The 15,739-nt window shown below is 37.3% G+C and overlaps 1 protein-coding gene across 2 annotated transcripts in view; it reads left to right on the top strand.

The window, feature by feature from the left end:
* The window catches only part of LOC150086972 (DNA-directed RNA polymerase III subunit RPC7-like), a 98,367-nt gene extending 97,685 nt beyond the window's left edge, over positions 1 to 682 (top strand). For both annotated transcript variants that reach the window (XM_090372862.1, XM_090372861.1), the window contains exon 5: positions 495 to 682. In XM_090372862.1, the coding sequence (XP_090228988.1) occupies positions 495 to 578 (84 nt within the window). In that variant the 3' untranslated portion in view covers positions 579 to 682. The remainder of the gene's footprint in view (positions 1 to 494) is intronic.
* The last annotated feature ends 15,057 nt before the right edge of the window (positions 683 to 15,739 follow it).

Raw genomic sequence — 15,739 nt, 5'->3', positions numbered from 1 at the left:
TCATGATCAGTTGTTCCATCTAAATAAATCTTAACTGTTCCTTTGCTTCTTAAATTTAACTCTTTAGCAATTAAGTATAAAGCAGCCATCCATCTAAATGAACCATGCTTTCCGCTTCAATAGTACTATTAGTCCTGAGTTGTTGGATGTTCACCTAATGAATCATCATTTACATTAGCCAAAACTGCTTGTACTAGGTAGAATCTCATCCCTAGAAACTTCATGCAAAATTTTAAAATTCTTAGTTCAATTAAAAAAAAAAAAAAAAAAGAGAGAACAGAAAAGAGAACTAAGAAAAAACATGTACCATTTTCCGCTGTAGTAGCTAGCAGCAATTCAACACTTGCAGGAATATTACTAATGCTGTGGAGGTGATATGTCCATTTGCTTTGTTAGGAGCCACGCAGTAAAATTAATTATTACTTTATGGTTGTACCTCATATGAATTTCCTGTATTGAATGTATAATAAAACATTTTTGTGAAATATTTTTAGGGCACTGATTATGCATTTAGTTATTTTGACAATGGAGAGGAATTCATTGAAGAAGATGACAATGATGAAGGTCCTGTATATTGACACTTTTTAAAATTGTTTTTGTCTTCAAGACGGCTGTTATACAGCTAATGAAGCAATAATGAACTGTAAATTAACTCTTTAAATAAAAATTTCAGCGGTTATTGCATATGTGTACTGTGTCAGTTATATAGTGTACTATGTCAGTTATATAATGTTATTATACTATTACACATTATGAAACCAGAAGTAGTTCAGTTTGCAGAAATTACATAGATTTTAAATGAAACCAGCTATTATGATGTTATCGATCTTATTTTTACATTTTTAAAGAGCTTTTGAGAATAATAAATTGTTTAATCGAAATGCTTTACTTGAAAGTCCAATAGCAGTTTTAAGTGTATTTTTAAATTTTTGAAATTACTAAATTCAGTGATCATTTATTGCAGACTAGAGAGTTATAATTAAGATCACTTATTGTGACATAATAGCATTTCAATAAACTACATGCACAGTTCTTGAAAATCAGTCTGGATATCAAAATTGCCTAACTTTACCTTCCAAAAAAGTTACAAGAAGGCATATTCATACCTCATACACCATTCAATGTATTTGAGTAAATGCAAGAAATAAACATTCCTTGCTGATTGTAACCTTTCTTATTCACAACTTCCTGTTTACTTTCCAATTTTGCTATTCATAAAATGAGTTCTGTTAATTTACAGTTGTTGCGCAGTGGTCAATAAAACTCCAGACAATATTTCAGTAATTTGTACTCTTCATCTATTGTGTCCATGTAACTGAAACTCCTAAGAGCTGTGCCTAAAAACATTTTCTTTGATTTTTATGTGCACATGTTCAGCAGTATTTGTCATGTAGAGTTATTAATAGAGAGCAGGCTTTATAAATGACTGCTTTTCAATTAATAATGTCCTCTGTCTTTGTGACATTGAAGTGTCATCTGGAATCAACTGTTGATGTGCACTCTTCGCATTTCATGCAGTGACACTCCTTATTGACAGGCTGGCTTCCAATTGCACGTGTGTGCATGTGCGTGCGTGTGTCCATGTCCGTGCGTGTTTCAGTTTGCATTTTGCTTGCCAACAGGGTCAAAAAGGACTTTTAATTTAAAAAATTAATTTAAAACATGTTTTTGATATAAAAAATTTAGTTTTCACAGTTGCATTCAGAAAATATTGAAAATAAAAGTGGCATCAAAAAAAGTGAACAACTTTAAATTATATGAGAGGCATTTGAAAAGTTTGTGATCTGAGTATGAAACAGTGGTACAGCGTCAAAAATTTTTGTACTTAATATATCACACTTCAAATAGTAACCCACTAAGTTTTATGCAATTTCATTAACACCTCTCTCTCTCTCTCTCTCTCTCTCTCTCTCTCTCTCTCTCTCTCTCTCTCTTTTTTTAATTATAGGTCCTGAAGTCAACAAAGTTATGTGAATGAGGAAAGATGGGCAAAATCAGTCACTGTGCAGTTATCCAATATTTGGGGAAAAGGGGGCTAATACCAAAGGCAATTCACAAGGATATGGTTACAACACTGGGGAGGATGCCCTTCCTATTCCATGGTTAAGAAGTGGGCAGCAGCACTTAAAGGTTAAGAAGTGGGCAGCAGCACTTAAACAAGGGAGAGTGAGCTTAGAAGATGATTCAATGCTGTGGCTGACCTGCAATGTCCATCACTCAAGAAGTTTGTTTTTGACCATATGCATGATCTGGTGATGAGTGATAGTTCGGTACGTTGCCAGCATCTTGGACAACTCACCTGAACACAGGTACCATATAAATAACAGAGGTTCTGGCTATAAAAAAGGTGTCAGCATGACGGGTCCTAAAGTTGTTGACAGAAGATCAAAAACATGCAAGAGTTGTCAAGTCAAGTGAACATTTCCATCATTTTCAAGAGACCTAGGTCCATCCCTCTCATTCAAAGACAAAGGAGAAGTCTAAACTGCAAACAGACTCTCTCACTCCAAAGAAGGCCAATTCGATTCCTTCTGCTGGCAGGGTCCTGTTATCAAGACCTTGCCAACAGGTCATAGGTTGTCATCAGTTTTTTGGGGTGCTGATGGAGCGTTGTTAGTGGATTATCTTCAGAAAGGGCAGATACTTGCAGACTTTGTGAAGCGTTTGCATGAAAATATGAAAGACAAACACCATGGAAAACAGCAAGCAAGAGTGTGTCAGATATCACAGTCATCTGACACTCATTTTTTGCTCATAGTGAATGATTCACCTGCGTGTGAGAAGTGCAAAACTATTTTAAGCATTCGTCAAGTTTTTATTGAATGTCTCTTATTTTTAGAGATGCATGACTTGCCTGTTTTAAAAATCACTTTTCATAATCTGGCTGAACCATTTACACTCAGGCAGATTTTAGATGACAGACAATATGTCTGACATTTTTAACTTTGTGCTTGATTCATTTATACACACAGATTTAAATTTAGGCTTTTATATTTTGTTATTTCCCTTTATTTTTACCTTAGTACTTTATATTTACCTTAGTACATCAACTATATTTACCTTCTTGATGTGGTAGCCTGTTTATAGGTTACCAAACATATTTAGTACCATGAAATCTTGGACCATTTCCCCCCCCCCCTCCACATGTACCAGATCTAACACCACTGGACTTTCACCTATTTCCTAATTTGAAAAAATACCTGACTGGCATCCATTTTCCCATCAACATTGATGTTGTTGTAGCAGATGCATTCCTGGAGGCCTAAGAGAAAACTGTCTTTGCAACTGGAATCAATGTATTGCAGCCTTGGTGGCAAAAATGTATTGACTTCAAAAGTCTGGTAACACGTTACCTTTCAACTATGTTGAAAGGCAATGTGTTACCAAACTTTTGAACAGTGTCAGTTGTACACAGTATAAAAGTACCGTGTAAAATACTACAGACACTAATAACATTAAAGTAATGCAGTCGATAATGGCTGTTTTTTAGGCACACAGTTGTTAGCTCTGCAAAATGTAAACATTTTATTTTTATTGCTAGAGTATAAAGAGAAATAAATAAGTCTTTTGTTTATACTCTGGGATGGCCACATAGGGTTAGGTGTGTGTGTGTGTGTGAGTGAGTGAGTGAGTGAGGTGCATCATGAATTGAATCGTGAGTTGAATCATGGTCAACTCCAATACATGCTCCTCAGCATAAACAGATTGTGTATAACTTTACTTGGCCGACCGGGCTAGCCGAGTGGGTAAAGTACCTGCCCGGCAACCCAAAGGTCGCGGGTTCGATTCCCGCCTCGGGCTTGGATCAAAGTACTGCAAAAACCTTGGGAGGTGCAATATGGCCACAGAAGCCGATGCGCCAACAACTACCAAATCAAAAAAATAAAATAATAAAAAAATAACTTTACTTGTCTATAGATAGCTTTTGTTAAATCTATCTGTAGTATCACCTGCTATAGACAGATTTAACTATAATAATATAATAGATTTAATTATATGTTACCTCTCCTAGTATCACCTGCTGGTTAGGAGAATTGCAAGGCCTGCTGTAAAGTGTGTGAATACTTGTCGACTCTTCTGATTTTGTTGGATGTTTTCCAACAATTGAGTGAGTCTTTCAATTTTCTGATAAGTTTAGTTTTCTTCTGATTTGCATTTAAGGTGTGTTATTTTTTAAAATCTGAATTATTTTTCCCCCTGGTTCTAATTATGGACTTATTGAACAGTGATATACACTTAAAAGCTCATACTGAGCTGCCCTATTCATGTTTTGCTGCATAAATATAGCAAATATGATCAAGTGGCAGTACAATTTTTTTTTTTTTTTTTTGTGGCATCAATGACTCAGGCAGAGTTTAGCACACTCACTGTTACTGGTTGTCAGATAGTTTGTTCTCTATAGTGTATTGTAGTTGCCCCTTTTGTTAAAGGAATGTTAGGTTAATTTAAATATAGTGGTTTGAGAATTTGTTTATGAAAAAAGAAAAGGGTACTTTCATTTTGTTGAACTATGTGACTGTGCTGTGGTCAAGGGCAGATTCAGGGTAGGGGCACTGGGGCACGTGCCCCACCTGTCATTTTTTGGAGAATATATTCATTTAAATTTCCTTTAGCTACAAAAAAAAAATTTTTTTTTTTTTTTTTTTTTTTTTTCATAGTATAGAATTTTATCTATTTTTGCATTTTAGCTCAGCTGTTTTCAATTGACTACAGTTGGCAACACTGATGCTGATGTGATCGCCATTCTAGTTCAAGGTGTCACACAGTTTGGTCATGCATAATGTTTACATCAAAGTAATTCAGACTTTAGCTGTGTACCTGTGTTTGCCAGTCACATTATCTTTGAGTGTCATATTTGTTTTGTTCTGTGCATTGCTTGTGCATAAACAAGGCACAAAATGGTGACCCCCTGTCACAAATGTGCCTCTCCTGTCATTTTTTTCTGGACTTATGCAAATCAACTACCACTGGCTGTGGTAGTTGATTTCCATAAGTTGACATGATACACTATAGTCAACTTAAGTGGGCTGTGGAAGGTAAAGATTTTGAATAGCCAATGCTGTATAATTGAACAGAACAAAAATGAATAATAATAACAAATAAACAAAGCAAAGAACTTTAAAATACAGTTTATTGCATTCCACAACTACATGCTTAATTTACCGACTGCAGCATAATGTATGCATTAAATACAGTATGGAAGGAAAGTCTGGGGAAATTGAAACAGTTCATACAATGTTGGAACATAGTTTCAAAGCATTCCAGGTTAGCTGTATCTCGATTAAGTAGTCTTCCATTTTATAGTATTCAGTTTTTAAAAGTTGGTAGGGACTGACCTCTCTCCAGGCCTCCTGTTAATATTAACTATTAAAACTATTACATTTACTATTAAAAAGATTAACTTTTTAATAGTAAATTTTCTTAGAAATAAAAAAAAATGCAGACTTGGACATTAAACATTTTTAGAAAGCAAGTACTAGGCCTCTAAGTGCAAGGCAGAACTTTCATTAAGCTCTGTACATTGTGTTTTCAGAAGAATAATTTTGTTTGGCTGCAATAATGATCAGTGATTAGGTAGTTTAATTTTTCATTTTTATCCTTAAAATATTGATTGTGCAAAAGAATGAACATAACTTAATGAAAACAGTTATGTTTATTCTTTCACATGATAAATATTTTATTCAATTCAATATTTTAGTATGTCCTGCTGAGAGATAAAGTCAAGTTGTGCTATTAAGAAGAAAAGATTATTATGAAAAAAAAAGAAATGGAGCTTTCTCAATCTTGCAAAAGTATACTGTTAATAAATCAGTTATTCATTATTTAAAAAAGAACTAGGAGGATAAAATTAACAAAATAAATACAAGCATATTTACAAGTAGGATTAAATTTGAAAGTATCTGCAATTCTGCCCAGACATGATAGGAGGGAGTATATGTTGAGAGTCTTGTCAATCAATTCGGCCCTGGAGAGACTGTGCAAGGCTCATGGGGTACAATTTTTCTAAATAGGAAGCCTTCAAGGAATTAATCGTGGAAGCTACTAGACTTTTCATACCAACTAGGAAATACTGTTCAAGATTTAAGCCAAAATGGAAGACAGATGAACTGATGAGGATCGTGGCAGAGAAGAAAAATGAGTGGGATGCATATAAATTAACAGGCGACACAGAAGCCTGTAGCAGATAAAAGCTAGTCTGTAATCAAGTTACAAAGAAAGTTAGGCAAGTGAAGACTGATTACAAGAAATCCTTGGCAAAGAATGCAAAGAAAAAAAACAAAGACTTCTTTACTTATGTAAACTCTAGAAGGAAGAGGAAGAATCTGATTGGTCCACTTGATGTTGGTGGTTCGACTCTTGGTGATCCTGCTCAGATAGCTGACAAACTGAATGAGTGTTTTGCATCTACATTTACACATGAGGAATTCTGTAAGGAAGGGGAGGATAGAAGTTTACTATATTCTAATAGGGAGCTGAATGATTTTGTAATAACAGAGAGCAAAGTGGAGGAGAAATTGAAGTTAAACATAAAAAAGGCACCTGGGGCAGATGGATTCTATCCAGTTATATTGAAAGAGGCAGCGAGGGAAGTAAGCAAACCCTTAGCCATAATTATGAGAGCATCCTTAGATTCAGGGGAGGTCCCCATGGACTGAAGATGTGGAAATGCATCCCCAGTTCACAAAGGGAGTTCAAAAGGTGATGCAAATAATTATAGACCCATTAATTTAATTTCTGTTACAGAGAAAATAATGAGTCACTGGTTAAAGAAGTGATGCAGGATCACTGCAGTAATAGTTCACACACAGCATGGGTTTGTTGAGGGGAAGTCTTGTCTGACCAATTTGATTGGATACTACGATGTGGTTACAAAGGAACTGGATGTAAAAAATAATTTTGATATCATATACTTGGATTTCAGGAAAGTTTTTGATACTGTTGCACACACATGGAAGACTGCTGTAAAGATTGGAGCGATATGGCATTAAGGGCAAGGTGCTGTAATTGATAAAGGGATGGTTGAATGGGAGACGGCAGAGAGTGGTAATAAATGGACACTGCTCTACGTGGATTAATGTTATTAGGAGTCCCCTAGGGTTTGGTGCTGGGCCCATTGTTTTGTGTACTTATTAATGATATCAGTGAAGGTATATCTGACTTAATGTCCAAATTGCAGATGATGCAAAGGTTGGCATTGTTGTTAATGATAGTAAAGGCAGTATGCTAAATCTAGAAATAAAGGCAGTATTTAGAAAAGCTAGGTAGATGGGCTGAGCAGTGGCAACTGAAGTTTAATATTGACAAATGGAAAGTACTGCATATGGGTAGCAGTAACCCAGGAGAAACGTACTAACTGTGTGGTACTACACTCAGGGAAGTGGAGAATGAAAAGACCTGGGGGTAATTGTGCAGTTTGATATGAAGTTCTCTGAGCAGTGCAGATGTGCTGCCGGAGCAGGTCATGGAGTTTTTTCAATGATATATAGGAATTTTGCTAGCAGAGACAAAGAGGTGATTATACCTTTTGTATAATGCAATGATCAGGCCACACCTTGAGTACTGCATACACGTCTGGAAACCTCATTTAAGGATCGATGCAGAGTTGCTAGAATGAGTACAGAGAAGGGCAACAAAATTGGTGAGAGGAACAAAGGAGTTCTCTTACCAGGAGAGACTTAAATCCTGTAAGTTGCAGCGTCTGGAGACTAGGACAAACTATGGCCTTGAATGGTTTGAGCAGGCTCAATGCTGATGGGATAGTTCCACATGCTCAGATTAAGAACCTGAATGAAAAGTTTCATTCAGGTTCTTAATTGATTCAAATTGAGGAAAGACAGTTGTAGAATAGATGTGTGGAAGTTTGACTCTAGCCTGTGGGTAGTTGATTGCCAGAACAGATTTCCATCTGTTATTGTGGAAGTTGAGAGCTTAAATAAATTTAAGGCTGAACTAGACATTCATTTGGAGTAACCGAATGTGGGAAGGCTTTTTTTTTTTTGGCTGTTGCTCCGTAGGCTCTCTTTCTTGCATCATATGCTTCAGCTAATGCTAAAACTCCTCAAGGGTCATTGTTTCCAATAGTTCCCACCAAGTGACTCCAGCATTCCTTTTTCTTGTCTCTTATGAAGGCTGTATACTGATTCCTGAGAGTTTCATAAGAATCTCTCATTGCATCCACCTCGTTTTGTGGCCAAGACATTCTGGCTCCTTGAAAATTTCTCCTTGCCTGGTGCACCCTTCTCCTAAGTATGATCAGTTTGGTGCACCACTAGGGGAATACCTGCTTCTTTGGTTTTTTCTGTGGGATAGACAGGTTTGCTGTTTTTATTAAAATGTTTGTCATAGTCAGTGTTTGCTCATCCAGGCTACAGTTGCCTGATCTAGACCGCTAATTTTCCTGTTTTTGCAGCTCAGCTGCGGTATGTTTTGCAAAAATCTGCCAGTTTGCCCTTTTAAGGTTATACCTTTTTGATATCCAGTGGAGTGTTGGGGTGTTTGTAATTGCCTGCTTAGTTTGAAGGTGATAGCTCTATGATCTGATGTGGTCCAGACTGGCTGTACACACCAGTCTTTAATTTTATAAGAAATCGAACTAGTGGCAAGAGTAACATCAATGTCAGTCTCCGACATGGTACTGCTAAAAGTTGGGAGGTTATTTGGTTTTTTTAGCATTTGAAAGAGTGAGGTAGCTATATAGTCTGAAAGTATCTGGCTGTTATGTGTGTGTGTGTGCGCCAGCTTTTTCTTCCATACAGCTATGCCTTAAGGCTGACTGGCAGTTGATATCAGCACACACTATGATATTTGCAATAGGTAGCAAGTCTATGACTGCTTGTAGGTATTCAATAGTTGGATTTATATCTTCACCTGGTCTGGAATATAGTGAAATAATGTAAAACTGCCCTGCAGTACTGGTGATATGGGAATGCACTGCCACTGGGGAGCACAGGCGACCGACCTTTGTGACTGTAGGTCAGTATTTTTAACTACTGTTGCTACAGAAGGGGACACTTGAGGTGTATTCTATTATTTTATAGCCTCTTGGGTATCCTTGAACCCTACCCATATGTGTGTAGGTTTCTTGGAGTACCAAGGTGTCTATATTATGTTCTAATTTGAGTTTGATCTGATCTACAATGGCCCTTGCTCTTTAAGCATTCAATGGACGAGATTTAGCATTAGCATTAGTAGAGGCATATGATGTAAGACAGCAAGCCTATGCAGCATCAGCCAAAAAAAAAAAAAAACCCTCACTCCCATTTCACCCATCCGTTTCAACGAACGGAGGGGTGAAAGCTGAGCCTTAAATTTATTTAGGCTATCAACTTCCACAACAAGGGATGGAAGTCTGTTCCACCAATCAACTACCAGCTGGCTAAAGGCAAATTTCCGCACATCTATCCTACATCTGTCTTCCCTCAATTTGAATTTATGCCATCTCAGGTGATTATTCTGAGCAAGAGGGAAAATCCCATCGGCATTGAGCATGCTCAAACCATTCAAGGCTTTATACACCTCTATCAGATCACCTTGCTGGTGCCTAGTCTCCAGACACTGTAATTTGCAAAACTTAAGCCTTTCTTCGTAAGAGCAATCCTTTGTTCCATTCACTAATCTTGTTGCCCTTCTCTGTACTCGTTCCAGCAGCTCTACATCCTTCTTGAAATGAGGCCTCCAGACCTGTATACAGTACTCTAGGTGTGGCCTGACCATTGCCTTATACAAGGGAATAATTACCTCCTTATCCCTGCTAGAAAAATTCCTGTATATCATTGACAAGACACCATGAACTACTCTTGCAGCTCGTCTGCACTGCTCAGAAAACTTCATATCTGCCTGCACAATTACCCCCAGGTCCTTTTCATTCTCTACCACTGTCACTGTAGTACCACAGAGTTGATACGTTGTTGCTCTGGGGTTACTGTTTCCCATATGTAGTACTTTACATTTGTGAATGTTAAACTTCATTTGCCAACTCTCAGCCCATCTGCTCAACCTTTCCCGATCCTGTTGCAACAGCATAGCGTCAGTAGTGTCCTTAACAACCCTGCCAACCTTTGTATCATCTGCAAACTTGGACATTAAGCTTGATATACCATCATCAACATCATTTATAAATACAGAAAACAACAATGGCCCCAACACTGAACCCTGAGGGACTCCACTAATAACATTAGTCCACAAAGAGCAGCATCCATTGATTACCACTCTGTCTTCTTCCACTCAACCATCTCTTTATCCATAGCAGCAATTTGCCTCCAATGCCACACTGCTCCAGTTTGTGTAGCAGCCTTCCATGTGCAACAGTATCAAAGGCCTTTCTAAGATCCAAATATATGATATCAAAATTATTCTTTGCATCCAGTTCCTTTGTACATCATAGTATCCAATCAAATTGGTCAGGCAAAACTTTACCTTAACAAAACCATGCTGTGTCCGAGCTATAACTGAAGTCTTGTCTAGATGATCCTGCAGTACTTCTTTAACCAGTGCCTCCATTAATTTTCCTGGAACAGAAGTTAAACTCACAGGTCTATAATTACTTGATCCTCCTTTTGAATTGGGGTCACATTTGCACATCTCTAGTTTATGGGTATCTCCCGAGTCCAAAGAAGCTCTCATAATTAAGGCTAAGGGTTTGCTTACTTCCTTTGCTGCCTCCTTTAATATAACTGGATAGATTCCATCCACCCCGGGTGCCTTTTTTATGTTTATCCTCAACAATTTCTCCTCCACTTTCCTCTCAGTTATTACAAAATCATCCAGCTCACTGCCTGAGTTTACTTCATCTCTGGCATTCCCCTTTCTGAATAACTCCTCATGTGTGAATGTAAATGCAAAATACTTGTTTAGTTTGTTAGCCACCTGAGCAGGATCCTCAACTGTTGAAACAACAATATCCAGTGGACCAATCTGATTCATCCCTTTCCTTCTAGAATTTACATAGGTAAAGAACTCTTTTCTGTTTTTCTTTGCATTCTTTGTCAAGGATTTCTCATAATCTGCCTTTGCCTGCCTAATCTCCTTTGTCACTTGGTTACAAACCAGCTTATATCTATCATAGACTTCCACGTCACCCATTAATTTATGTATCCCATGCATTTTTCTTCTCTGCCATATGTCTCATTAGTTCATCTGACATCCATTTAGGCCTTGAATTTAGACCTAAACCTTGAACAATATTTCTGATTTATTATGTAAAGCCTAGTAGCATCCACGATAAGTTCTTTGAATGCTTCCCATTTTGAATTTGCTGTTGGTAACATCATCAGTTGGTCCCACTGTATAGAATTTAAATACTGTCTCAGACCATCGTAGTCACCTTTACGAAAGCAAAAACCCTTCCCTTTACCCCTGATGGTAGTTAACTCTTTGAGTTAATCCCACTCCAGCACACTGTGATCACTGCCATCTAGTGGTTCCTTTATCTGCAGATTCTTAATGCATGAAGAATCACTACTGATAATCAGATCAAGAGGATTACTCCCTCTAGTTGCTTCCCAAACATGCTGATGTATAAAAGAATCATCCAATAAATCCACAAAAGCCTTGCTAGTGTGTGAGTGACCGACCCACAAATTCCAGTTAATATCCGGGAAATTAAAATCCCCCCATTATAAGACACTCTAATTTACTGGCCCACTCTTTTTTTGCACAGTTGCTCATTGTACTCCTCAGATTCATTAGGCCTATAACACACACCTACTCTCATTTTTCCTTTCCCAGTGCTTATATCACACCAAACAGACTCAACATTGCATTGTCCACGAACATCAATTGGATGCACTTCCTTAGATTTTGTGTTTCTTAACTAACAGCATAACTCCTCCTCCCTTCCTATCCTGTCTATCCTTTCTGTACACATTGTACTCCCCAAATTCCAGTTCTGCATTCCTTATATCTGTGTGACACCACGTCTCTGATATCCTGATATCCCAACAATATCTGCCTATGATGTTTTGAGCAATACCTCAAATTCATCAAATTTATTTACCAAACTCCTAGCATTGGTGTACACGCAAGTATACATGCACCTGTTCCTATTCTTAGCTACCCTAACACAACTCATGTATTTTCTTGTACCACAGTGACCCCCAGTAGTCTCTGAAATACCCTGCATCTTGTTTTCCACGCTTCTGCTCATTCCAATAGAAGCAGTGCAATAGGACCAGGATGTGTCTGCCAGAGGAAAAATTAGATGATATTATAGAGGGGATATCATCTTTTAAGGGCACAAAAGGTGATATTGTTGTACACGTGGGCACTAATGATATCAATAGTTTTAGAGCCCTAGTCACATTTATGTTTTCAGTTTGGCCTATAGTTGGTCCTAGATTGTATAAGTTTTATCATTGTTTTATAATAGGGACATTTATCATCTCTGATACTGTGGCCATAGTCAGTCAGCCAAGCTGCCTTAAAGGTAGCACATTTTGGCTGCTGATTTCTGTTTTGGCAGTTCTTGTAGTCATGGTCAGTAACTGTGCAGTGACCACAGACAGGGGTTTTTTGACTGCAGGCCCTGGCAGTATGACCATATCTATGACAGTTAAAGCTCTTTTGTACAAGGAAGTGCTCTCTGAATCTATAACTAGACCAGCCAGTATTGATTCTTTGCTGTTCTTGTAGGGGCTTCCAATTCTTGGGGGAAATCTCCACTATGATATTTATCTGGCCATTTTTTTTCGGCTTTTTGTAGCTCTTTTAAGTTGAAACTGTTCCGCAAAACTCGTCTAAACTCGTTATTTCTTGGACGTTTTTATGCTAGATGCCTGTCATTTGTTCTTTCTCTGGAGTAGTTTGTATGATGTCAAATAACAGTATATGTGGATTCTTTCCTTTTGGTTTTCCTGGTTTTAATCCAAGTTTTAAGATATCAAGGTTTGTTTCTACCTTTTTCAGATCTTTGTTTGCTATTTCCAGCAGCACACCATTTTCTCTTACTTTTCTCATGCTATTTATTTTAGTTTCTTTTAGGTGTGGCTTTAGTTGAGTCACTACAGCTTCACTGACTGCCTCACTACATTTGTTGACTGAGTCAGGTTTTGCTTTTAATATAACTATATTAGTATCTTTACTCCTGGGTGTTTCTTGGCATGGTGTGTGATGCTGACACTGGAGGCAGCCAGTCTGCCTCCTGTGTGAGATTAATGCCCAATAAACTAGGCACCATCAGGCAACTAACCCTGCACAGGGCATCCTGTGCCTATGACTTTAATCCCTCTACCCCTAAGGATTATTCCCCTTCCTCTCTGCCTCATCCCTCTCTACCCAAAACATTTCTCCTGGTGGACCCTACCGCCACAAACACTTTATACTGTCCTTGTCGATTTCTCCCCATGGAGGGTGGGCACCTTCTGCAGGGATGTCCCTTCCTTCTAGTTGGAGTCTCCATACCATCTACCACCTTTGCCTTCAACTATACCCCATACACCCCCATGGTCCTTTCAATAAAAGACATGTAAACAAACATGTATAGTATTTGTAGGGCATCACCTGAACATGAGTTTACTCTGCCTTGGTACACTGTGATGTATCCAGAACTCTAAAAGGCCAAAAATGTGTGTAACATTATGTTTATGCAGTGTGTGTTGTTCAGTTATTTCTGGCCACTTTGCCACCTGGAGAGCTTGCCTAGTGCTTTCCTACACCATGAGGAGGTGGGCTACAACTATGTGTGAAATGTGGGGAACCTCAGGAACTAAAATCATTGTCTGCCCTAAAGGGAAAAATCTTGCCCCCACTTGGAGGTAGTGCTATACTAGTGGTATCAGCAATAAATTCCATACCCTGAATGGCTCAAATGCAGGGCACTGGAAAAAAAAATGATAAAAAAATAAAAATGAAATAAAAAATTTAAATCGACAAATTAATAAAAATAAAAATTGGGATAAGACTGTTGTAGGAAGTCAAAATCACTATTGGCATCCCATAAGTGACATCTGATGATGAAAAGTGGAAGGAGCAAAAATTTGAAAGGCAATAAATTTAAACAAGACTAAACATGTATTCTTGATTTTTTTTTTTTTTTTTTTTTTTTTTTTTTTTTTTTAAGATTATGATGCTGGTGATAGAAAAAATGGTTTTACGAAAATTGTAAATAGAATGTGCTCAGAAGTCTTGACCTCACCACAGAAACAAAGATTGGAATCAGAAAGATCAAATTGAGCCAATTTCTCATTTATCAAGCTATGCCCTGTAAGAAGGAGACAAGAATACAGTAAACTCCCGCTATTCGCGGGGGTTACGTTCCTGAGAAATGTCGCGAATACTGAGTTATGGCTCCCATAGTAATAAAGGTGTTCCGTTCCAAAGTATGAAATATATAAGAAAAACTAGTCTAAAATTTTGTCTATGTATGTATTATATGTACCTAGTACAGTAGACAGTACATAGTGAAATGCAAGCATATGGTATCAAAATGAAAATAAGAAACAATTTAATATTAAATTTAATATTTATTAGAAATTTCAAACCAGCACCTTTGCTAGCAAAAAACTTTATCCCGCCAGTACTATCACCAGTTTCGCTGAAGTGTTAATAAAGGAGTTTTGCCTTTTCATGAATGATGAGGTAACTTAACGGAATTTTATTTTGAGTTCGGTCTTCTATCAACAGATTTTAAGCCTTTTCCATTTTTTCTAATTTAACATCACGAGTTACAGAGCAAATTTTTGAAGCAATTAGCGTGTTTTCACGGACGCTACGGCGGATTTTTTATTCCAATTTTTTGATTGATTGTACCGTTGACTCATTGATTTTATAATGTTTTACCACTGAAGAGACACTTTCACCATTAGAAATTTTGTCTAATAACTCAATTTTATTCGCTAATCACCTTCTTTGATATTTTCACATTTCCCTTGTTATTCGTAGCATATTTTTGTACGAGTAAAAAAGAACTTGTCCACAATAAAGGCACTTTCTTCCGTTAACACACTCGAAAAAGTGTTTTACACTGCAAAACGGTAAACAGTAGATTTATCACTTATGTAAGCATATCAAATTTATAAATTGATACATTTATTCACTTTATAAGCATATAAATTAAAAGAAAACGACCAAACCGTCCATGACAAGCGCATAACACATACTGAACAAGGATTAGCTGGTCTTGGCGTATTATAGCCTTAGTTGCTAATGCGCCAATAAAATCCAAATCAAATCAAACAAGGATTAGCGAGAAACATCCACGCTCGCGATTTTGTCACCCCTCTCCCCCACCCACTAAACGCTGTTTTGACTGGGAAAGATAATTTTAGCCACTCCCATGTTTTTTTTTATGGCGGAAAATATTCACTGCTATTTAAAATTCACATTTTAAGTTTCATTTTATATTAAATCGGCAATCGCGAAACCGCGAATACAGATACCGCGAATAGCGGGGGTTTACTGTATAGATTTCGTAAAAACTGTTTCAGTGTACTTTTATTGACAAAATTAACATCACTGATAAAAGATTTAGGGGGAGTCAGTCCAGTGTTACTGCCACCTTGACATAAGAATATTAAATCTGCAAAAATCTAAGTCAAGGGGCATGGAACCAGACAATACACATAAGTCAGGAGTTGAGACAGTTCTACAAGTTTTCGATAAAAGTAAAAGAAAATTGCATTGTAATGTGCACAATTTACTCTTCAAAGTAGAAAGCCTGGTCCAAGTAAACCAGGTTGCAGCTGCATATGTGGCAATAGGCAGAATGACTTTCTTGTAGAAAGTAGTTAATTTTTTTTGACTA

Source organism: Mastigoproctus giganteus, chromosome 4 (genome assembly GCF_048544385.1).
Source record: "Mastigoproctus giganteus isolate SK-2022 chromosome 4, ASM4854438v1, whole genome shotgun sequence".
In the NCBI taxonomy this organism is placed as follows: domain Eukaryota; kingdom Metazoa; phylum Arthropoda; class Arachnida; order Uropygi; family Thelyphonidae; genus Mastigoproctus; species Mastigoproctus giganteus.
The sequence above is the reverse complement of the archived record's forward strand: the minus strand, read 5'-3'. Positions and strand labels throughout refer to the sequence as shown.